Source organism: Garra rufa, chromosome 7 (genome assembly GCF_049309525.1).
Source record: "Garra rufa chromosome 7, GarRuf1.0, whole genome shotgun sequence".
Lineage (NCBI taxonomy): Eukaryota > Metazoa > Chordata > Actinopteri > Cypriniformes > Cyprinidae > Garra > Garra rufa.
The window spans coordinates 43106640-43129799 of record NC_133367.1 but is presented as its reverse complement, the minus strand read 5'-3'; the positions used below and the strand labels follow the sequence as shown (position 1 = coordinate 43129799).

General features: G+C 37.6%; 1 protein-coding gene across 2 annotated transcripts in view; it reads right to left on the bottom strand.

Moving 5' to 3' along the window:
• Positions 1-23160, bottom strand: part of wwtr1 (WW domain containing transcription regulator 1) — a 73837-nt gene that overhangs the window by 22825 nt on the left and 27852 nt on the right. For both annotated transcript variants that reach the window (XM_073843960.1, XM_073843961.1), the window contains exon 2: positions 9597-9736. In XM_073843960.1, coding sequence (XP_073700061.1) covers positions 9597-9736 — 140 coding nt within the window. The remainder of the gene's footprint in view (positions 1-9596; positions 9737-23160) is intronic.

Below are 23160 nucleotides of genomic sequence, written 5' to 3'. Positions count from 1 at the left end.
TTAAATGTAAGTACATACTAGTTAGAAATACATAAACAGGAAGACTTCATTTTTCTTGAGATTTACAATTAATGCAAAGTAAGTCGCTTTGGATAAAAGTGTTTCTATAGTGTTCCAAGTCTCTATAAATTTCTGGCCTAGATATAGCTTAGGTCTCTCATGCAATGTAAAAAAAATAGCTTGTTTTATAGTCTGTCAGGCCTAAATTATAAATCAGACTAACTGAATAAGCATGAGCACACTTCTCCTCAACAAGTCACTGGATTTAAAGTACCATATTTGTAGTTTGTTCAAACCCCCTAGCCCTTAAGTATGTCTTAAACAAATCTGCACAGTACCACATCGTCTCATATGTGCAATAGGCTCAATCAAACATACAGGGTGGAAAAAAGTTGAAGTCCATCACCCTCTGTGTATCACAGTTCTACTATAAATGGATTTCTGTCAGAGAGGGTTACATAATGCACAAGAGAACGTTTCAAACTGGCACTTAACCAATTTCCTTGTTAGACTAAATGCAGTGAGTCTTCAGACTTGCTACAGACATTTTCAGGCTATCAATTGTCCGGTGAACAGGAAGACAACACATTAACTATCGAAGTGTGGTAAATGATAAACCAGGTCAAAATGTCAAGAGATAGCACCGACTCATGTATCATCACTCTAAATCTGCAAAAACTTTCCAAATCATAACTATGCCGGAGCTGAGGATTAGCATGGTTAGCTTCCTTCATAAGATTTTCAAACATTTATTCAGATCAAAAATATCTTCAAAGGGTCGGTTTTATGGATGGGGTGGAGGATTTGGCAATAGAGCAGATGAGGTGAAGCAAAGACGGCCTTATATGGTAAGATGAGGGGGAGACGTTTGCTAGTTCAGATCTTCTGTCACTGAAGTCATTAACTGTTTTTACTAGCAATAAGATATTGTGCATTGTGGTGTTATTTTCCATGACAATTCAAGGGTTAGCTCACCCAAACTTGAAAAATGTCATCAATTGCTCACTGTCATCTCGTTCCAAACCCGTAAGACTTCTGTTCATCCTCAAAACACAAAGATATATTTTAAGATTTCTGTCCACTGAAAGTCCATCTTACCAAAATATGCATGCTTGATGCAGAAGAACCAGTGAGGTTAGTTCTCGTGCATCTTTTGTATATTTGATGTGCTCTATAGACCACTTCGGTGTTTGCAAAACAGTGACAACATTTTTGTGAGCAAAGCCTATCTGGTTGAAGAAAAAATACAGTTTACAAGCGGCAGTCTATGAAAACCATGGATTGAAGGAATAAAAGGGGTATAAATTGTTTATTTTAATTATTTTTATTTAACACAAATTTCATTGTGTTTCAAAGATGAGTAGTTGAGGGAGTAGACGATGACATAATGTTATTTTCTGAGTTAATTCCATTAAAATACTTTGTATAAAACTGTTGCAACCCTGTTTGGTGTCGCTTGTGGAAAATTACAACTGCATCCATTAATTGTGATAAAAATAATAATAAGAGACCCAAGAAAACTTAAAAATATCATGCAAAATGCAATTTCTTGTTTGTTTTTGAGGCTAAATGTGTTTTTGACAAGTTCTGTGAGATTCACTTTTAAACTAGAGGTCAAAGTTCACAGCGTTCACTGTCTGGGTTCAGCACAGTCCAACAGGTGGGAAGCAGCACTGCCTCTCGGTTACGATCTATTCCAGTTTGTGCTGCTGGACCAGATGTGAACAGAGCTGGAGCTCTAGAGGAGGCCGACAGACTCTGGCTTCCAGCCTTTGGCCCCCCCTGATATCTGAGTGTCACAACACCCGCCATGATAGAAAACACATGCGCAGCGGACAAGATTTGTGAAGGAGAGAGAGAGAGAGAAAGATTGGACAGAGTCGATTGAGCTGCTAAAGCCACACCAACAAAGAGCTTCTTGTTTCATTGATTTCCCAGAAACAGCATCAGCTGTCCAGCAGGGTCAGCAAAATGACAGGAAAAAAGGAAAGGAAAATGTCCAGTCCCAAAAATCTGTGAGACATTAGAGGACATCCTGTCCCAACAAGAGCTCATAAAAATCAAAGCCTTGGCTAACAGACCTCATATCTTGCTCCACTTACATTTATGTTTGATTTTTTATGGTGAAGATATACATACCTTCTCATAAAGACAGCAAAGGACATGTACTAGTTTACATGTGTCTGAGCTTTCTGTCTAGGGCTGCCCTCAACTAAAGACTATTCTGGTCGACTGGTAGTTCTCGACTAGTCGACTATTAGTCGCACGTTAATTAATAAACCATATAAATCATAATAATGAGTCTTTAATTGCCTACAAGCGCATTTGAAAACAGCTTGTCACAGTGGACCGGCAGATATAATAATTATGAACGTGTCAGGGAAAAACAGCAAGGAGACACTGGCAATGTCTCCGCTGATTATTTGTTTTCTATTTGTATGGGTTTATTTAAAAGTGGACATTTCACTCTCTATAGTAATACTTTTTCATGTCTGTAAGGCAAGTATACCCAGCTAACACAGAGTTTTTAAGTTTCACGCTCAAGTTCACGGAGACCGAGATGGCAGAAAGCGTGTCCTGTTTGCTTTGATTATTTTACAAAAGCGCAACGTTTTGTTGTTGTTCTCATAATTACGGAGTATTTTAAGAACAAGTGACCGCACCGGCGCCTCCATCTGTCAGGCAGCTTCCACACTTCACAGGTTAACATTAGATTAAGATGCAATGTGAAGTTAGTGATAGACTAGTGCTTTCTTAGTTTTCAGTAACACTGACATCTCGTCTCTGCAGTAGAGATGCACCTGTATGCATGTTTCATACGGATTAAATAATCTGAGATAATTTGTTTTCAATTTGAATCGGTTAATTTCAAAGTAGACATTTCACTCTCTATGTCTGTAAGGCAAGTATACCCAGCTAACACAGAGATTTGACGTTTCACGCTCAGGTTCACAGAGACCGAGATGGCAGAAAGCGTGTTCTGTTTTATTTTACAAAAGCACAACGTTTCGTTGTTGTTCTAAAAATTACGGAGTATTTTAAGAACAAGTGATCGCACCGGCGCCTCCATCGGTCAGGCAGCTTCCACACTCCAAACAGACACTTGAATAGGTTAACATTAGATTAACTTAAAAAAAAAAAAAATATATATATATATATATATTTTTTTTTTATCTTTAGTTAGCTGACTATTAGGGTCTAGTTGACACTCATCTAGTTGACACTCCAACATAGGTACCGTTAGACAATGGCGTGTCTATTGCGATAATTTTGTTATTGCAAGTTGTTTGGACCATTATTATTTTGTAGTTTAAATGCATATAATGATATCCCTGCTAAAAAAACTGCTAAAACCAGCCTAGGCTGGTTGGCTGGTTATAGCTGGTCAATCAGGCTGGTTTTAGAGGGGTTTTGGCCACTTTCCCAGCCTTGCCAGGCTGGTCAGACTGGAAGACCACCAGCTAAAACCAGCCTGAGCAGGCTGGGAGACCAGCTAAAACCAGCTACTTCCAGCTTAAACCAGCTAATACCAGTCAACCTGCCTAGGCTAGTTTTAGCTGTTTTTTTCAGCAGGGATGTCCACTATTATGGGCATATTCTACATGCTTCAGTCAATCAGCCAAACTTTTACAGATTTCACAAAAAAAAAAAAAAAAAAAATCAAATACACATAAATGGATTAGACTATCTGTTGTTAGTCACTTGCAAAATTACGAATATCTTTAGTATCTTTCGGAAAATGAGAAATCGGTCAACATTTACTAACCCTCATGTCATTCCAAATCTGCATGACTTTTTTTAAATCTATAAAGTAAAAGTCAATGTAAACCCCATTGACTTCCACTGTATGGGTTCTTCAAAAACTTCTTCAAAATACTGTTTTGCAGAATAATGACACAAACGATGACACAATTTTCAGTGTCCCTGAAAAGGGTCATGTTAATGTAATTGTTAAGTTTTTATAAGTGAAATGATCACTGATCAGGCCAACAATCACAAAGACACATGTTAGCATGTATTGCAAATCATCTTTGGATCATTTCACCTTTAGTGGAGACGTCAACAAAGCAGCACATGCTAGTCACAGCACTAGAGCAACACCCTCATGCCGTTTCATCATATCGCGTGTTTAGATTAGTGGAAGTGTGGGAAACGGGTCGAATTATCAGGAACGAGACTGTGGGATTGGAGTGGGAGGTGGAAAGTTACATCATTAAATCAAGCTACTGGGCTGAACTGGAACTCTAGAAGGCGGTACTTACCCATCCGCGGGTCCAGCCATGAGGTGCTTTGGGCTTTGTGGTCAATGAAGTATGTTTCTCCCTGAGGGGTGACGGCCTGCTCCCAACCCTCGGGCAACTGTCCTGTTCGGCAACAGTACAACAGCTAGAGATCAGCCAGCAGCCTGACCCACACTCCAGAGTGATGGCCAGAGAAGAGTGCTTCATTTACTCTGCTACTCTTTGGTTTGCTTATATGTGCACAAATGTCACCTTTAAGGAGTATCTTGAGAGTATATATTAATAAAATGCACATTTAAGGGGTAAATAAGTTACAAAGTACTCCTTCAAGTGCAATTCACGAGATTCATCTTTTATTAAATTCATTTTCAGTTGATGTAACAAAAGTCACAAAGCAGTATTCAACATTAATCTCAATGGTGTAGCTTTATAGTGGTTTCATATAGTTTATAACTAGATAAAAAAAGTTTGTCAAGACAAACTTTAAGTTGGCTTGAAAAGGCCTGATCAGGAAGTGTGAAAGTTTTAAAAAGTATTAGAAGTTTTAGAAATGTTATGGTTTTCAGTCTGAAAAAGATTGAAGTTTAAAGTAGTTCTAAAGCTTGAATGTTTTGAAGGCAGTACAGTCTAACTTATTTAGCATGATTAGCATGTTTCTAGCATGTTTGCAACATGATTAACATGTTAATAGCATGTTGCTAGCATGTATCTAACATGATTAACATGTTACTAGCATGACTTAGCATTACTTTCATGATTAGCAAGTTACTAGCATGATTAACATGTTAAAACATGTTGTAACATGCTGTTACCATGTTTCTTACCTGATTAGCATGTTGTTAGCATGTTTATAACATGTTGTTAACATGTTTCTAGCATGATTAGCAAATTATTAGCATATTACTAGCATGATTAGCATGTCGACAGCATGATTCTAACATGATTAACCTGTTACTAGTATGTTTTTAGCATGATGTTAACGATAGTAGCTTGTTTCTCGCATGGTTGTTAACATGTTTCTAGCCTGATTAGTATGTCACTAACATGATTGTAGCTGCTAGTCTTAGATATATATTTAGAACAGCATGCTAATAAAATAATAAAATAATAGTAACTTGCTATTCATACTAGAAACATGTTAGCAACTTGTTTATTATACTAGAAACATGCTAGTAACTTGCTAATCATACTAAAATCATGCTAGCAATTTGCTAATCATGTTAGAAACATGCCAGTAACTTGTTAATCATGCTAGAAACATGCTAATTGTGATAAAATCATGCTAGTGACATGCTAACCATGCTAGAAACAGGCTTGCAACTTCTTTATCGTGTTAGAAACATACTAGCAACTTGCTAATCATGCTAGAAACATGCTAATAATATGCTAGCAACTTCCTAATCATGCCAGCAACGTGCTAGCAACATGTTCATTAAAATTTAAGCTTTTAAAACCACTTTAAACTTCATACTATTTCAGACTGAAAACCGTCAAACTTAAAACTCCAAAACTTTTTAAAATGTTTAAACTGCCATGATGCCAAAAATCTGATTTTTCACTTTGATCTGACCATGTTTTGTTACATACCTTTCTATCAAAGTTATCTGACATTATCATTTGATGAACAGATGATTTTTTCTTGAGTTCTCATCATATTTTATGACCATTTTCTAAACTACAGCAAACAAACTGTGATAATTTTGAGGAATTTTGAATGTGCTTGAATAAATTTTGGTTTGACTGTAATTCATTTGGGATTATCAAGATGAATTTGTTCTGACGCAGTTTGACTCTTGAGTTCTTGTCATATTTTATGACCATTTTCTAAACTATAGTGAACAAACTGTGATAATGTGAGAAATGTGTCTGAATAAATTCTGGTTGACTGTATATTAAAATCATTGTATGAATGAATTGCATACAATAAAAAGTGAGCATCACACCATTGACACCAGATGACACATTCATACTAGGCTCAATGTCTTACGAGCTAAAAAAAAGCAGTTGCAGCTGTCTGTAAAACTCTTGAGTGTGATGCAATATGCCAATTGTTGTTGTAAGCGAGGGGGGGAAAAAGCTACGGAAAGCATTCAACAAAACTGCATTGTTCTAATAATGCACTCCTGCATTAGAGTGTCAATTACCCATAATCCCTAAGTTTTGAGGGGGGCCCCACCGTGAATGACCGCGAACGCACAACAGGTGAAGGCTCAAGCTGGTCTAAACTAAGAATACAGGAAATCTGTTGCCTCTCAAGTTCTTAGAGGCTGGAAAACAGAGGAAGCACAAGGACTTGTGGGATTGTAGGCAGGATCTGAGTCACGGCTTTCTATTATGCGCCTATTGAACTTGGACTAGTTCTCGGTGAGCCAAAATGGATGACTCGGCCATGTCAAAAGAAAAAAACCTGAGCGGTTGAGTCACCGCAAGATCGTGCCCCAGAGAAATCTGTGGTTGAGTTTAGAGAAGATCAGGGTGAAGAAGCCGTTCGAACAAGTGTAGCAGGTTGGCTTAAGCACACATTATTTCAGGCTGAGCAGCTTTATTCACAACCTCACGTTGTCACCAGTGCTTCCTCCTTACACTCGGGGTGTGCAATACTCTTCGTTGGATTTTTTTTGCATTTTGCAATTGTTTTTGTTGAAGGCAACTTGTTAAACTTCATAGTGTGTAACTCAATATGCTGAGATAGTTAGGCGTCTACTGTATGCAGCGCTGGAAGGAATCTTTCTCCCTCCGAACGCTTTCGTCTTGTTCTTGCCCCTCCATTCCCCCCTTCGCAGGAATCTGTTTCTCGGCTGCCAACAAAGCAGAGGCACACCTTTTTTTCCATTTCATCACAAATCAGGATTTGGGAAGAAAAAAAGCCAAACAAAGAAAGCACATTTGGAAATCATTTACGGTACTGACAGAGTCAGAGCTGCGGCCCGTGTCACGGGGAAGAGCAAACAACACGCAAACATGCTTCAGAACGCCTCGCGCATGACAGTCAACAAATCTAACACAGCTTTAAAAGCCTTCAGATCTGCCGGCTTGGAGAGTTCCTTCATTAAATCAGCATTTGACCCCCTCTGAAAAAGCAGCTAAACCTCATTCTCACACATACTTCACAAAATTACTAAATGAAACACTAAAATACTGCAAAACAGACTAGACTCGAAGTAAACGTGAATGATTCATTAAGCCTGCAAGTTGATGCAACCTGATCTTACGAGAAAACATAACTATCTTATGCAATTTTGTTTAAATTCGATTTAATTCGTAGATAAAAATGTTACATTTTTTGGAAAACTCAGTAAGGCATGAACAGATTGTACAAAAACTCATGCATCATACAAATTCATAATGACTCCGTAAAACATAGTAAATTTAATAATTGCAATGAGACTGTAGCTTTTTGAAATCGACCTCTATATATTCATTTACTATTCCCTACCCTAGCCATTGAGTGTGCATGAGAGAATGCAACTATTGCAACTATCATGAGTTTGCAACTATTTCATGAGTTTACGATTTCGTGTAAATTTGTATGATTTGATTCGTGCAAAAACATGCAATTTTAGAAAAAATAAATAGGCTTGAAGGTTCACCCCTAAATTTAACATCATACAACAGATCACACAAAATCGTAAAGAAACAGATTTTTTTACGAATTCGTACAAATTCAACCCTCACAGTGCATTGGTATTTGCTAACTATTGAGTAAATGTAAAAACATTTCTATTTTAGGATTTTGCAATGTATTTTTGATTCAATTTTTTTTTTGATTGAAATTTGATTCATGCAAAACTTTTCAAGTTTCAGAAAAAAACTAAGCATGAAGGTTCACGCCTAAACCTAACCTTTAGTGGGGCATAAACAGATCAAACAAAAACATACAACTAGATCTTACGAAATCATATAAATTCTCAAGTCACTAGGCATTGAGTAAATGTAAAACGTGTCTATTTTATGAGTTTGCAATTTTGTATGAATATGTATGATTGGATACAAAGGTTCAAGGTTCATAAAGGTTCAAGCCTAAACCTACCCAGTGGCGTGTAAAAAAGTACAAAAACGTACAAATGAGATTGTACAAATTCATACAAATTCGGCAATATGTATTGCCATGAGACTGGTGCAAAACGACTTTCCATGAGACTTCAAAATCATCCGCCATGTGCTCATTTACTATTCTCAACTAATACAGTCTACTTAAATTTTAAATTTAAGTTTTGTTGAGATTTGAAAATTTATTCCAAATGACCCTCACAGTGCATCTGTACTCACTAACCATTGAGTAAATGTAAAAACATGTCTGTTTTATGAGTTTGCAATTTAGTATGAATTTGTATAATTTGATCCATGCTTAACGTTTTCAAGTTTCATATAAAAAACTAAATATGAAGTTTCATGCTTAAACCCAATCTTCAGTGGCACATAAAAAGTTAATAATTGCCATGAGATTGGTGTAAATGACTTGCCATGAGACTTTTCAAAATTGTTCCCCATGTGCTCATTTACTATTCTCAACTAATATAGTCTACTTGAATTCGAAATGTGTGAATTCAGAAACTAAGTGTGTTTGTTGAGATGCAGAAATTTATTCAAAGTGGCCCTAAGTGCACTGGTACTCGCAAACCACTGAGTAAATGTAAAAACATCTAAAGTCTATTTTACGAGTTTGCAATTTAGCATGATTTGTATGAAGTGCTGTAAGATGCTGAATTCATTTGAAGCAACTCTCACAGTATATTGGTATTCTCTAGCTGCTAACCATTGAGTAAACATAAAAACATGTCTATTTTAAGATGTTTGGGGAATTTATTTGAAGTAACCCTCACAGTGCATTAGTATCCACTGAGTGTATATCGGTTGAACATTCATTACTGTGGTGCACTCAGTTATGCCCACTATGGTTTTAGACACCACTACGAATGGCTTTCGCCTTTAAACAGTGCACTATAGAGTAAAGGGTGCTTTTAAGCACATTTCTATGAGGTTTCATGATGATTTATGATGTTATTCATATGTGTAGCACAAATGGTTAAGGTTTAATTCATTAGGAGTATGTTTAAATCTCTAACTCTTAGTACATACATCTAAACACTAAAGAACAGAACTGTATTTCAGCATGCTAGAAGGCAACTGTACATCTATTAAACTCCATAAAGTTCATCTCATTTCCATGTCAGAGGTGTAATTTTTTATGTCTATGTGAATGTCATGGGCCGATGGGCATTAGGATTACCCAGGGCAAGCACCTGTAGCAAAGCTCCTTCCCAGCTGATTGATAACAGCTCAAGAGAGAGCATGTGTGTTTTCATGAGTAATGGGGAATGTGGACTGCTGGGAGGGGACGGCTTTCGCACTCACCGAGGTTGGGTTGAGAGAGGGCCATGGAGCGCTGCTGTATGTTGCCGTTGTTGGAGGCTTGATTGTGCAGACTCATCTGGGTCACCGAAGGCGTCATGGTCTTCCTGGGGTCGTGCCATGTGGTGATCTTCTCAATGTGACTGCACAAGAACGAAAAACAAAATGTTCACATTAAACACACCTATGCAGAGGAGTACTGACACAGCAAAACCTGTATTTCTTTAGGTCAAACAAATCATATTCTAGGAACGCATTGGCGATTTTGCACATTTAAAACCCAACCATCTCTCCGAGGACACATTTAGATTTCTTGGCAATGTTCAACTACAATGGTGTCAGCGTTGGGGAAACGCTACAGAAATGAAAAATAGACGGGAGAAACAATCATATCAATGATTTTGCTTTTCTTTTGCAAAGGTTTTGCAAAATTCATAGGAACCAACCAAACCTTAAAAGTTAATTCACGAGTTTGCCCTTACATCTAATCTGCTTGAGCAAGTAGAAAGCATATTTTGACGGGCTGTCCTGGGGGAGAACTCCCCCTATCCCTAGTATGGGATAAAAACAGATTAGAAGTGGGGAGTTGGGGTGGAGGAGGGATGCCAAGAAACTGTCGCAGGACGAAGGTAGGAAGGCGGTATATTTATATATGTATTGTGCTGGTTAGGATGGCTAAACAAGTTACACCTGTGCCGAATTGATTGATCATCTGATCGTGCTCCTCCCGAACCTTGTTAATAAAACGTCATTAATTGCCAATGTGACTATCTGAAATCGCCTTCTATACCCTCATTTACTATTCCATATGTTTCTAAAATAACATTCCCATTTTATTCTTTCCAGAGTAAATGGAAAGTTCAATCGGGGAACAAAAAGGTTTTGCACGCAAATGCAAACTTCTTAGTGGAAAATCAAACGTTCTGCAACCAAATGCAAGACTCTGCCTTAAATCATTCAACTCAAGCCACAACTGGACTCAACGCAACAGTTCGACCTGCAGTTCTAACCACAACGCACTTAACGTCCAGAATGAACAATCACTGCGGTACGTGAATCAAGCAACAGATGTACTGGAGTTTTCAGGCGGTGGTGTCCTCAACCGTTCACTCTCTTCCTCGGCACTCCTCCACCCCAAGTGAACCCTTTAAAACTGCAGCTACATGAAATTCTGGCTTCTCTGCATTTTTTCATGCAAGGCCATGAGCGCCAGACTGGCGGTTGCTTAATGGCAATCTCAGTGTCCCTCAGTCAGTAAACCAGTTTAGCGATGCTTTCATTATCAGGTGGGCTTTACCAGCTTGTCCAGAGGTGCTCAAACCTGCTCTTGGAGATATGACTTCCGGTTAAGATTAGTCTCAACCTTGATGAGCAGGTTTGGCTATGATTTGCTAGAGCTGGAACGGAACTCTGGAGGAAAGTAGATCTGCAAGACTGTAATGATGAATAAATCAAAACATTGTACAACAGCTCCAAAATTTGGTTGCCAGCAGATGTATTTATTTACAGTTGATGACCTGCAAAGCTAAAGGGGTGGTCACAGTTTTGTGGTCACAAACTACTTCTTTTTTCTAACCAATGAACCAATATCAAAATCTGGGTTTAAAGAAGATCCAGACCCAATAACATATTAACTGAGTTTGATTACATTCTTTACAGGGTTTTTTTAAGTTTTAAACTAAATATATGCCGCTAAACTTCACCCGCTTGTTTGTACACAAACTAGTCCGAGCAGAAAATCAGACGGCTGTTAGTGACCAAATGAGTCACAAAATACACAAAAGCCTCAATCAGAGAGTGACTCACTCAAACTATTCACGCTCCGCTGGGAAGATTATCTACTTCCTGCTGATCTCAGGCCCTCACAGTGGCAGAACAGGAAGCCATGTGTCCACGTGCTGCCCTGACAGCAGACCTCCCGGTGCTTGTTTTGAGAAACTATTATTCTGTCTCTTTAATAAACTGCTGTATCTTGTCTCCTGACCATCGGTTTCCAAAGTTGTGCTTTAAGAGATTTCAGCTGCGTGAAATACATCAACAGTGGGGTTAATTAACAGAGTTAGGATGCTATAGCAGCCTGAGTGGTTTAGATTTATGAACGTCTGACGGGAGAGAGACGGAACGGGCCCTCGGGGGTCTTCGCGTTCTGGGTGGGGCAGCTGTCCTGCACCTGTGGGCTGGGCCCCTTAAATTTGAGGCCCATCTTCCCACACGCTAAAGCCAATATGTGCAGTGGAGCAGCTGTTTAGCAGCCTAATGTTAAAGCACACAACAATTTACCTACAATTACCCAACGGTGCAATTTTGCTTTCTCATGTTTTACATGTTTTGTAGAATTTTCAAAACTGGTGGTATAGTGGCACAGGCATCGCATATTGGTCTGCTTAAAGGGTCAAATTTATCACTTTTACAATATTATATTTTTCTCCTTACAAATTAGTCCAAGTTCTGTCCACCAAAAACAATTGTACTTTAGTTTTGACTAATTTCCAGCCTCCTTCTGACCCTTTCAGTGAGTCCTTAATAAGCACAAATCTCAGTTTACTTCTAGAGTGTTTATATGTGAGCTAATGCTAGTTACAGTTCATAATTAGTGATGCTCCGATTGATCGGCCACCGATCATGATCGGCCGATATTGGCTTAAAATAGCTTGATCGGCGAACCCCAAAAGCGCCGATCAAAAAAGCAGATTACTTGACGTAAATTACTCGACTTTTCACACGTGCATGCACGGCGCACAGGTAAACAACAGTAGAGCGCATCTTACCAGTGGCATCATGAGTACTAAATTCCTTATTCGTTTTGTAAGGGTAGTCATGTTATTGGGCATGTGACTAAGTTGTGCGTGTACAGAGCGCTGACTGTAGTTTTGCCGAGAAGTTCAAGTTTACTTTCAGTTTCATTCTCTGCTATCTTCAGTGAGTGGTAAATGTGCGTGCTTGAATGTAAATGAATGTATCTTTCTATACCCGTCATATTGCAATAATGTTACTGCTGTATGTCTGATTGCTGTCATCAGTTCATGTTGTAGTTCAGTTCATATAGAATGAGGAAAAACCGTGCCCGTGTGACTCACGTGCGTATGTTTAGCGCCATTTTATCGCATCGTAATTCTAATGAACGCATATAGATGTTACTGAGTTGAATGTTTATGTTTCCTATATACAGACGGATTCTGATGTATCATATTTAATTCAGCCTAAACCACATTTTACTACCTTTATCCTAATGAAGGATGCTAATAATGCAATGCTGGATAATGCTGGATATGCTGGATAATATAATCCTTACATCATCTTAAAAAGCAGCTACAAATAACAAGCAAAGAACACTTACATTATCAAAGAACTTTATCACTAACTAGTGTAGCCTAGTCTAGTGCGAGGTGCACTTTAAAAAAAACTCCCGTTATAATCAGTTTTTCTATCTACACTGTATGATGAATAAATCTCTTACCCATGCGGCGCGTTATGCGACGTGGCCACTCTATGCGTGTGTTTATACCACGGCAAGTTTCTGAAGCATCCTAGAACCGACTCTCTGCACTGCATCGCTAAAGTGCAGAGAGGATAATAATAATACTCGTCTTGCTATCGTCAAAGGCATCAGATACACCATACTATCGTCTACAACCCTAACTTGGTGGTTCTTCAAGATCTTGACTGTAGCTATTTCCACAGTTTTTTTCCCAATATAGTTAATTTAGAGGTAGTTTCATTTCTACAAATGGTGCAAACTATGCTAGGTTATAGACAAAAGATTTCCATTCCCCTGCCATTCTGTGATCGGCGATCGGCAGATCATGATCTTTGTGATTGGCCCCAAAAATCTCTATTCACAATCATGAGGTTTTTTAAACAAGTTGTTTGGAAAAGACAATTTTTGAGAGTTCTAAAGTTCTGTCTTTCTGTCCTGTCTGTCAGGGATTCTCAATTCTGGCCCTTGAGGTCCACTTTCCTCCCGAGTTTAGATCCAACCCTAATCAAACCCACCTGGTTGAGTTAAGGTTGAGTTAAACTCTAAAGTTGAGAAGGTGAGAACCCCAGGTCAACATAGACTTGTTGTGCTCTAATGGCTTTTTTTTTATTTCGTCCTAATGAAACCACGATATTTAAATAGATCATTATTATAATCAATTCAGTTACAATAATATAATTACCTTACCAATATTAATAACTCGGACGAGCCCCCAACTTTCTCTTTTCTGTACGCAAGTTAGGGTTTAAAGATGGAGTTTAGGGCTGCACAATAAATCGAAATGAAATTGAAATGGTATTTTCCCATGCTTTCAGATGTAGCAGCATTTACTACACAGAGTCGTAGTTCACTGAGAAGCTACGCAACCATTTCTTTTGATTTCATAATAGCGCGATTAAATCGTCTGCGATAATAAACGCGTTATAGCGTAGCTTTTCAGTGAACTAGGGCTCTGTGTACTAAATGCTGCTCCATCTGAAAGCACCTGCTGGAGATGTACAACTAATGCGAATGGCAATCACCTTCGATTAATTGTGCAGCCTTAATGGGGTTCATAGTTTTCAGAAATTAGTTTCTGCACAAGTTTGGAACAAAAAGGCAGAGATTAGGAGGCACGGGGGGCTGACGCTTGGGCCTCGCACGGCCATGTTTGGGTACAAGCCATATGCTGTTTGCAAAGGAAACACAGACACACACATATCTCAAAGAAACAATGGCTTGGTGGTGGATTAGAGACTAAAACAACACTCGCAGTAACCAGATGGACACAACACCTCTGAGCTGAGCTTCCCGCTCTTCCTGTTAACGTGCCAGCTGTGGAAAATAACACACACACACACACACACTCCAGTATAGCTCCAGCACTTGTCACTGGGCCAGTTTATGGCAACAAATACACTCACAACACAGAGGTTAGTGAATCTCTCATTCGCCATTTAAAGAGGGCCAATCCAGCAGACCTCACTCAAGAAAATGCAGGAGGTTTTAAAATATTAGCCAAGGTTTAAGAGGTACAGCAAGCACATGTCTGTAATGGGATTAAGAGGGAGGGTCTAAACCAGTGGGCTGGTGCCTGCAGAGCACATTCTATAAATAAAAGAATATATCAATATTCTAGTCTACTTCAACACAAACTGAAAGAAGATCAGTTTGGATACATTTATACAATACAGTTGAAATGGACAGCGATTCGTTTCCAAGAAAATGGAGCAGAAATATTGATGACTCATGTTAAACAACAGATTTGAACCATTCAGATGCTCTCTAAGAGAGAATGTTCAACCCTTAACTGACTAGAAAGTGGCTGCGATGTAACCAAAGCCTATTAATTATTAAAATAAAAAGACAAGGATGGTTTGAACAGGTACCAAACTCTACCCAGATCTATCTCATCTGATGTTCTAATTATAGAGCAAGCAGTGGCACAGCAGACACATCTAAGGGCACCTTTCACCCGTAAACATGTTCAGCGTCCAGCAAGAAAACTCCAGGAATGTGAGTCTGTCTGTAGCCATAGAGATTTCAACACACTCCAGACGGAGCTGGCACACACAAACACACACGGTGGCACACAAGCAACACGCACTTACTTAGGAAAGCAATCTGTGTTAGACATCTAAAAGATTCGAACCCACCTCAGAGTGCAAGCTCTTGTTAGAAATATTATAGGTACAGTGTACAGTGGCATGCAAAAGTTTGGGAACCTTTTGCAGAATTGGTGAAAATGTGAATAATTTTACCAAAATAAGAGGGATCATACAAAATGTACAAAAGTTTAAGAACCCTTGGTTCTTAATACTGGTTGTGGTTACCTGGATAATCTACGACTGGTTTTTGTTTTGTTTTGTGATGGTTGTTCATGAGTTCTTTGTTTGTTCTAAACAGTTAAACTGTCTGCTGTTCTTCAGAAAAAAATCCTCCAGGTCCTGCAGATTCTTCGGTTTTCCAGCACCTTTTGCATATTTGAACCCTTTCCAACAATGACTGTATGATTTTTGATCCATCTTTTCACACCGAGTACAATTGAAGGACTCAAATACAACTTTAAAAAAAGGTTCAAACATTCACTGATGCTCAAGAAGGAAACACAATGCATTAAGAGCATTTAAAGTTATTTTTTTATGCAACCCGGAATCAAAAAGCTCTACAGGATCACGAGAGAGTTTCTCTTTTCCACAGAACTCTGAAAGGTATCTCAAAGGTCACTGCACTCAAACTCATGCTAAAGCAGGGCGGACGGTAACTGTGGTCGCGTCTGGGCTGAGTCAGTGACATCCTCCCCATTCAAAACCGCCCCGTCCGCAGGGTGACAGCAGCCCAGCATGTCTCTGGGACTCTCTCCACCCAGCTGTGCTAATTGAAAACAGGAACAAAAGAAAAGGATCCACTTTCCCAATTACTCTGAGCTCGGGTTACCGGGGAATTCCTGCACATGCAGCACAAAGGGTGACTCCTCCTCAGAAGAGAAAAGAAATCGGTGACGGAGGGCCTGTCCGAAAGACGGATCGCCAGAGGTCAGATTTAGACGGCGGGGATTGTTGAAGGACACCAGCTGGATGTTGCGGAATCAGAAGTATTCAATTGAATGTGAAAATGTGAGGGAGGGGCGCGCAGGAAATGGAATGCGCTACTAATTATAGTCATCCAGATTACTGACGCTGAGCTCTGACATCTTCTGTGGAAACGGGGCAAGTCGTGGCTTGTGTTTGCAGGCCTGGTCAGTGCGAGGACAACCTGCTACGCTCAAATGGTTTGTGACGCTACAAGTGGTGAAGCTACTTGTCACATTTATTACGCTGCTAAGCTTTTTATTAATCTTCTTAGAATAAATTTCTCAACGCTACTCCCCCTAGAGCTTTCAAGCTGGAACCACCAAACTTTTCAGACTGATCCGACTTACGATTTCCCCAAAAATGACGATTAAAACTGGGAAAATCCCATAGACTTTCATTGACGGAATGTTCAAATGAGCCAACTGTCCAAACTCCAACTGTCAAAATTCAAATTTAAACTCCCAGAATCTAATCCTTTCAAACTTTCATTCTAATATTTCTAATCTATTTAACCATATAGCCAAGCCTAGCATCTAGAATCATGCTAGTAACTTGCTAATCATGCTAGTAACATGTTAATCATGCTAGCAACATGCTAGTAGCTTGCTAATCATGCTGGAAACATGCTTGTAACTTGTCAGTCATGCTAATGACATGTACATAACATGCTAAATATGCTAGAAACATGTTAGCAACTTGCTAGTCGGGCTGGAAACATGTTAGAACCATGCTAGCAACTTGCAGCTTATTATGCTAGAAACATGTTAGCAACACGCTAACAACTTGCTAGTCAACCTAGAACATGCTAGCTAATCACGATAGAAACGTGTCGGCAACTTGCTAATAATGCTAGAAACATGATAATAACTTGCTAATCAGGCTATAAACATGCTAACAACGTTTTTAATCATGTTAGAAACTTGCTAATGACATGCTAGAAACACACTAAACATGTTAGAAAAATGTTCAAATGTTCATCATGCTAACTAGATTCTAATCATGCTCAACATGCTAATCATCTAATCTATCTATATAAAATTCTAAACTTTAAGCTTTTACAGCTGCTTTAAACTTTCAAGCTAATATTTCTAATCTATTTAACTATCTAGCCAAGCCTAGCAACTAGAATCATGCTAGTGACTTGCTAATCAGGCTAGTAACATGTTAATCATGCTAGCAACATGCTAGTAGCTTGTTAATCATTTTAGAAACATGCTAGTAACTTGTCCGTCATGCTAATGACATGTAAATAACATACTAATCATGCTGGAAACATGCTAACATCTTGCTAATCTTGCTAGAAACACGCTAGAAACTTGCTACAATCATGTTTCTAGCATTATTAGCACGTTATTTACATGTCATTAGCATGACTGACAAGTTACTACCCTAATGACTGGTTTTGTGGTCCAGGGTCACATATTAACTTAAAGCTTCCACTTGGCGAGACACTCAGGAAACTGTTTAATGACTGTTTTTCAATTCCATGAAGTGATGCTTAAGAAATTACTTACAAAGTTAACTTATATAAAATAAAACTTAGTTAGTAGCATTGCTGGATTTAGATTTCTAGTTACTACCCTAACACTAAAAACTCACAATATAATATCCGAAACAGTTCTTTGGTTCTTGAAAATATGACTCGAACATCACAAGTTCGCAAGCGCCAACATGACCCACTGGATCAAAAGGCAAGGAACAGTCCACACTAAATAGCTGCCGTGTTTGTGTGGAAACAGACTCCGAAAATACTTATTCAGCAAGTGGAAAACCGAAGCAGTCCCGCATCAGATCTTCCTCAGCTGTTGTGAAGGACTTTGGGCGGCTCGTCGTGTTACTGGTTCGGACAACTGGCCCGTGAGTGTGGGAGTGAACGGCCGTGCAGCTGCCATTGGGTGCGCTAACTTTAGACTTGGCAGGGATCTGTCTCTGTTCAGTCACACGAATGTTTACAGAGAGCCAAATCATCGACTTAATGTACAGAAAACAATAGCGTTATATGTATTTCCACAAAGCATTTTCAACATTGATTATAATCAGAAATGCTTCTTGAGCAGCAAATCTGCATATTAGAATGATTTCAGAAGAATCACGTGACACTGAAGACTGGAGTAATGATGCTGAAAATTCACAGGAATAAACTAGATAAAGTTCGTCAAGGCTTGAGAAAACCTAGCTTGAAAGTTTAAAGCAGCTGTAAAAACTTAAAGTTTTGAACTTTATATAGATAGTTTAGATGATTAGCATGTTGCTAGCACGATTAGAATGTAGTGAGCATGATTCTAACATTTTTCTAGCATGTTTAGTATGTTTCTAACATGATTAGCAAGTTACTAGCATGTCATTAGCAAGTTTCTTGCATGATTAGCAAGTTGTTACCATGCTGCTAGCATGTTTCTAGCATGATTAGCAAGTTGTTACCATGCTGCTAGCATGTTTCTAGCATAATTAACATGTTACTTGCATTATTAGCATGTTACTAGCATGTTTCTAGCATGATTAGCAAGTTACTAGCGTGATTCTAGTTGCTAGGCTTGGCTAGATAGTTAAATAGATTAGAAATATTAGATTCTGGCAGTTTAAATTTGAATTTTGACAGTTGGAGTTTGAATAGTGTTGGCTCCTTTGAACATTCTGTCGATGTAAGTCTATGGGATTTTTATGATTTTTAATCTTCAATTTTATAAAAACTATAAGTCGGATCAGTCTGAAAAGATAGAGCACACTAAGTGAGATCAGTCTGAAGAGCTGGGCCAAGTTTGGTGGTTCTAGCTTGAAAGCTCTAGGAGGAGTAGCGTTCAGAAATTTAGTCTAAGAAGAAGAAGAATAAAAAGCTTAAGCAGCAGATCAGTTCAATTACATTTTAACATTCACATTGAAAACAGATGTCTTAAACAAATAAATGCAGCTTTTTGTGAGCGCAAGACTTCAGAAACACAAAAAACTTACAAAAACGAAATTTTGAACTGTAATGCATATGTATAACAAACTAAGCACACAAGCACATATATCTGTGAAAAGCCTCATATCTGTTGTACGGAGGGACAAACAGGAGGTCATACTGTGGGCTGGAGGAACTGAGGGTCTGAATACAGAGATTATGACAGTAAGCCAGTGAGTCATGGCTACTGCCTTTCCCGTCAGAGACAAAGCAAAGCCTTATGGGAAGTTTGGGAGTTGTTTGACCCTTAGCACAATTAAGAGGTTTGTATCATTGTCCTGCTGCAGAACAATGCAGAGTTAAAGGCCTGTTTAAAAGAGTTCAACCCATAACTGGCAGATTCAGTATTTGGATTATTTGACACCGAAGTTTGTCCAGATCTCTAGATCCGAGCTCTTCTGCTGGAGCTGGTGTTGAGACGCTGCATGATTTAGGATGATCTCGTTAGGACTTTATAATGCGACAGTTCTGGACGGCGGCCCAGTATGTTAAATAACTCCAGAGCGACTGCCCGACTGCAGGCTAACAAGAAGCAAATTGTGCTGCGGAGAAGAATGCACTATCCGATCTGGTAAAGCGGAGAGCTATTGAGCCTCTCGTGAACCCACACAACTCATGAATATCATCAGCCTTCAAAGTGCGTCTGTGAGAATGAGAGCGTTTGTCTACATACATTCACAATTCATTCGCATTCGCAATTCAAAATAACTGTTTTCTAAAATAGAGTAAAGTCTAATGTATTCCTATGATGCAAAGCTGATTTCTCAGCATTATTACTCTGGTCTTTAGTGTCACATGATCAGAGAACAGAAATAAAAATATTTGGCAACATTAGAAATGACTGTACTGTCAATTTTGATCATTGTAATGCGTCCTTGCTGAGTAAATATTTAAAATTTTTAAATTAAATGATGAAATTTGAAACCTGAAAATTTTATTTTTAAAAGAAACTTAACTGTCTTAACTGTCACTATCACTTGTTAAATACACATATTTTAATATATTTTAAAAAATTTCAAATTTTAAAATTAAATGTTGAAATTTGAAACCTGAAAATGTAAATTTTCCTTAAAAATGGAAAAAAGGAACAAAGTTCAAAGGAACAGCATTTATGTGAAATAAAAATCTTTGGCAACATTAGAAATGTCTTTACTATCAATTTTGATCACATAATGCGTCCTTGCTGAGGAAACATATTTAAAATTTTGAAATTAAATGTTAAAATTTAAAACCTGAAAATTTTTTCACAGCATTCGTGTGAAATAAAAATCTTTGGCAACATTATAAAAGTCTTTACTGTCACTTTTAATCATCATACTGCGTCCTTGCTGAGTAAATGTATATTAATATATTTTAAAAGTCTGAAGTTTTAAAATTAAATGTTTAAATTTGAAACCTGAAAATGTAAATTTTCCTTAAAAAATGTAAAAAAGGAACAAAGTTTAAAGGAACAGCATTTATGTGAAATAATCTTTGGCAACATTATAAATGTCTTTACTGTCACTTTTGATCATTGTAATGCATCCTTGTTGAGTAAATATATATTAACATCTTTTAAAAATGTGACATTTTAAAGAGAAGTATTGAAATTTGAAACCTGAAATGTAAAAAGGAGGGAAAAAGGAACAAAGTTTAAAGGAACGGCATTTGTGTGAAATAAAAATCTTTGGCAACATTATAAATGTCTTTGCTGTCATTTTGATCATTGTAATGCGTCCTTGCTGAGTATATATATTAATATCTTTTAAAAGTTTGAAGTTTTAAAATTAAATGTTAAAATTTAAAACCTGAAAATTTTAATTTTCTTAAAAAAAATCGATAAAACGGAACAAAGTTTAAAAGAACAGCACTTATGTGAAATAAAAATCTCTGGCAACATTATAAATCCTTGTTGAGTAAATATATTTGAATATCTTTTAAAAATGTGACATTTTCAAATTTAAAACCTGAGATTTAAATAAAAAAAAAAATGAAAAAGAGGGGAAAAAAAGAAACAAAGATTAAAGGAACAGCATTTAAGTGAAATAAAAATCTTTGGCAACGTTACAAATGTCTTTACTGTCACTTTTGATCATTGTAATGCGTCCTTGTTGAGTAAATATATATTAATATCTTTTAAAAATTTGACATTTTAAAGTGAAGTTTTGAAATTTGAAACCTGAAATTTAAAAAGGAGGGAAAAAGGAACAAAGTTTAAAAGAACAGCATTTGTGTGAAATAAAAATCTTTGGCAACATTATAAATGTGCGTACTGTAAGACAAACTGTACTGTAAGAGGAGAGTATTGCATAATTGTCATGTAAATGATAACACTATGATCTTAATGCTCCTCAAATGAGTGAAATATGACCCAGAAAAATGTTCTTAGAGCAAGTCACCCTTAACGCACTGTGAGTGTTGGTAGAGACTCCAGCAGTTCTCACCAACTCTTTCCAGATCACTGCATTGATTAGTTTCCTCGAGTGTGTGTGGGTTGCTGGAATGCTGTGTTAAATTCTGGCCCAGCATCACCCTGACAACAACCTGTCACCTGTCAGCCGTTCCCTCATCACACATTAACATATAAACCCCCTGAGACCGCCAGCTTTCACTCAGTTAATAGTTAACCTCATTCACTTCAGTCATGTTCTGTTGTGTTTGTGCTCATTTCAATCTCATCGCTGCACTCATGTACTAAACATTTAGTTACACATTGCTAATGATGATACGGTGAAATATTACTTATTAGGTTGGCTAGAACCACCAGATCTTCAGACTGATCTCACTTAGTGTGCTCTATCTTTTCTAACCGATCAGACTTACGGTTTTCCTAAAAATGGCGATTAAAACGGGCAAAAATCCCTTAGACTTACATTGACGGAATGTTCAAATGAGCCAACACTATTCAAACTCCAACTGACAAAATTCAAAATTCAAATTTCAAGTTTCTACTTAACTATCTAGCCAAGCTTAGCAACTAGAATAGTTCTAATAACTTGCTAATCATGCTAGAAACATTAGAAACATGCTAGATAATTGCTAATCATGCTAGAAACGTTAGAAACATGCTGGAAACATGCTAGCAACTTGCTAATCATGTTAGAAACATGCTAGCAACTTGCTAATCATGCTAAAACATGTTAGCAACTTGCTAATCATGCTATAAACATGTTAGCAACTTGCTAATCATGCTATAAACATGTAAGAAACATGCTAGCAAATTGTTAATCATGCTAGAAACGTTAGAAACATGCTAGAAAATTGCTAATCATGTTAGAAACATGCTGGAAACATGCTAGCAACTTGCTAATCATGCTAGAAACATGCTAGCAACTTGCTAATCATGCTAAAAACATGTTAGCAACTTGTTAATCATGCTAGAAACATGTAAGAAACATGCTAGCAACTTGCTAATCATGCTAGAAACATGCTGGAAACATGTTAACAACTTACTAATCATGCTAGCAACTTGCTAATCATGCTAGAAACATGCTGGAAACATGTTAGCAAATTGTTAATCATGCTAGAAACGTTAGAAACATGCTAGAAAATTGCTAATCATGTTAGAAACATGCTAGAAACATGCTAGCAACTTGCTAATCATGCTAAAAACATGTTAGCAACTTGCTAATCATGCTATAAACATGTAATAAACATGCTAGCAAATTGTTAATCATGCTAGAAACGTTAGAAACATGCTAGAAAATTGCTAATCATGTTAGAAACATGCTGGAAACATGCTAGCAACTTGCTAATCATGCTAGAAACATGCTAGCAACTTGCTAATCATGCTAAAAACATGTTAGCAACTTGCTAATCATGCTAGAAACATGTAAGAAACATGCTAGCAACTTGCTAATCATGTTAGAAACATGCTGGAAACATGTTAACAACTTACTAATCATGCTAGAAACATGTTAACAACTTACTAATCATGCTAAAAACATGTTAACAACTTGCTAATCATGCTAGAAACATGTAAGAAACATGCTAGCAAATTGTTAATCATGTTAAAAACATACTGGAAACATGCTAACAACTTACTAATCATGATAGAAACGTTAGAAATGTGCTAGCAACTAATAATGTTAGAAACATGCTTGATAAGTTGATAAT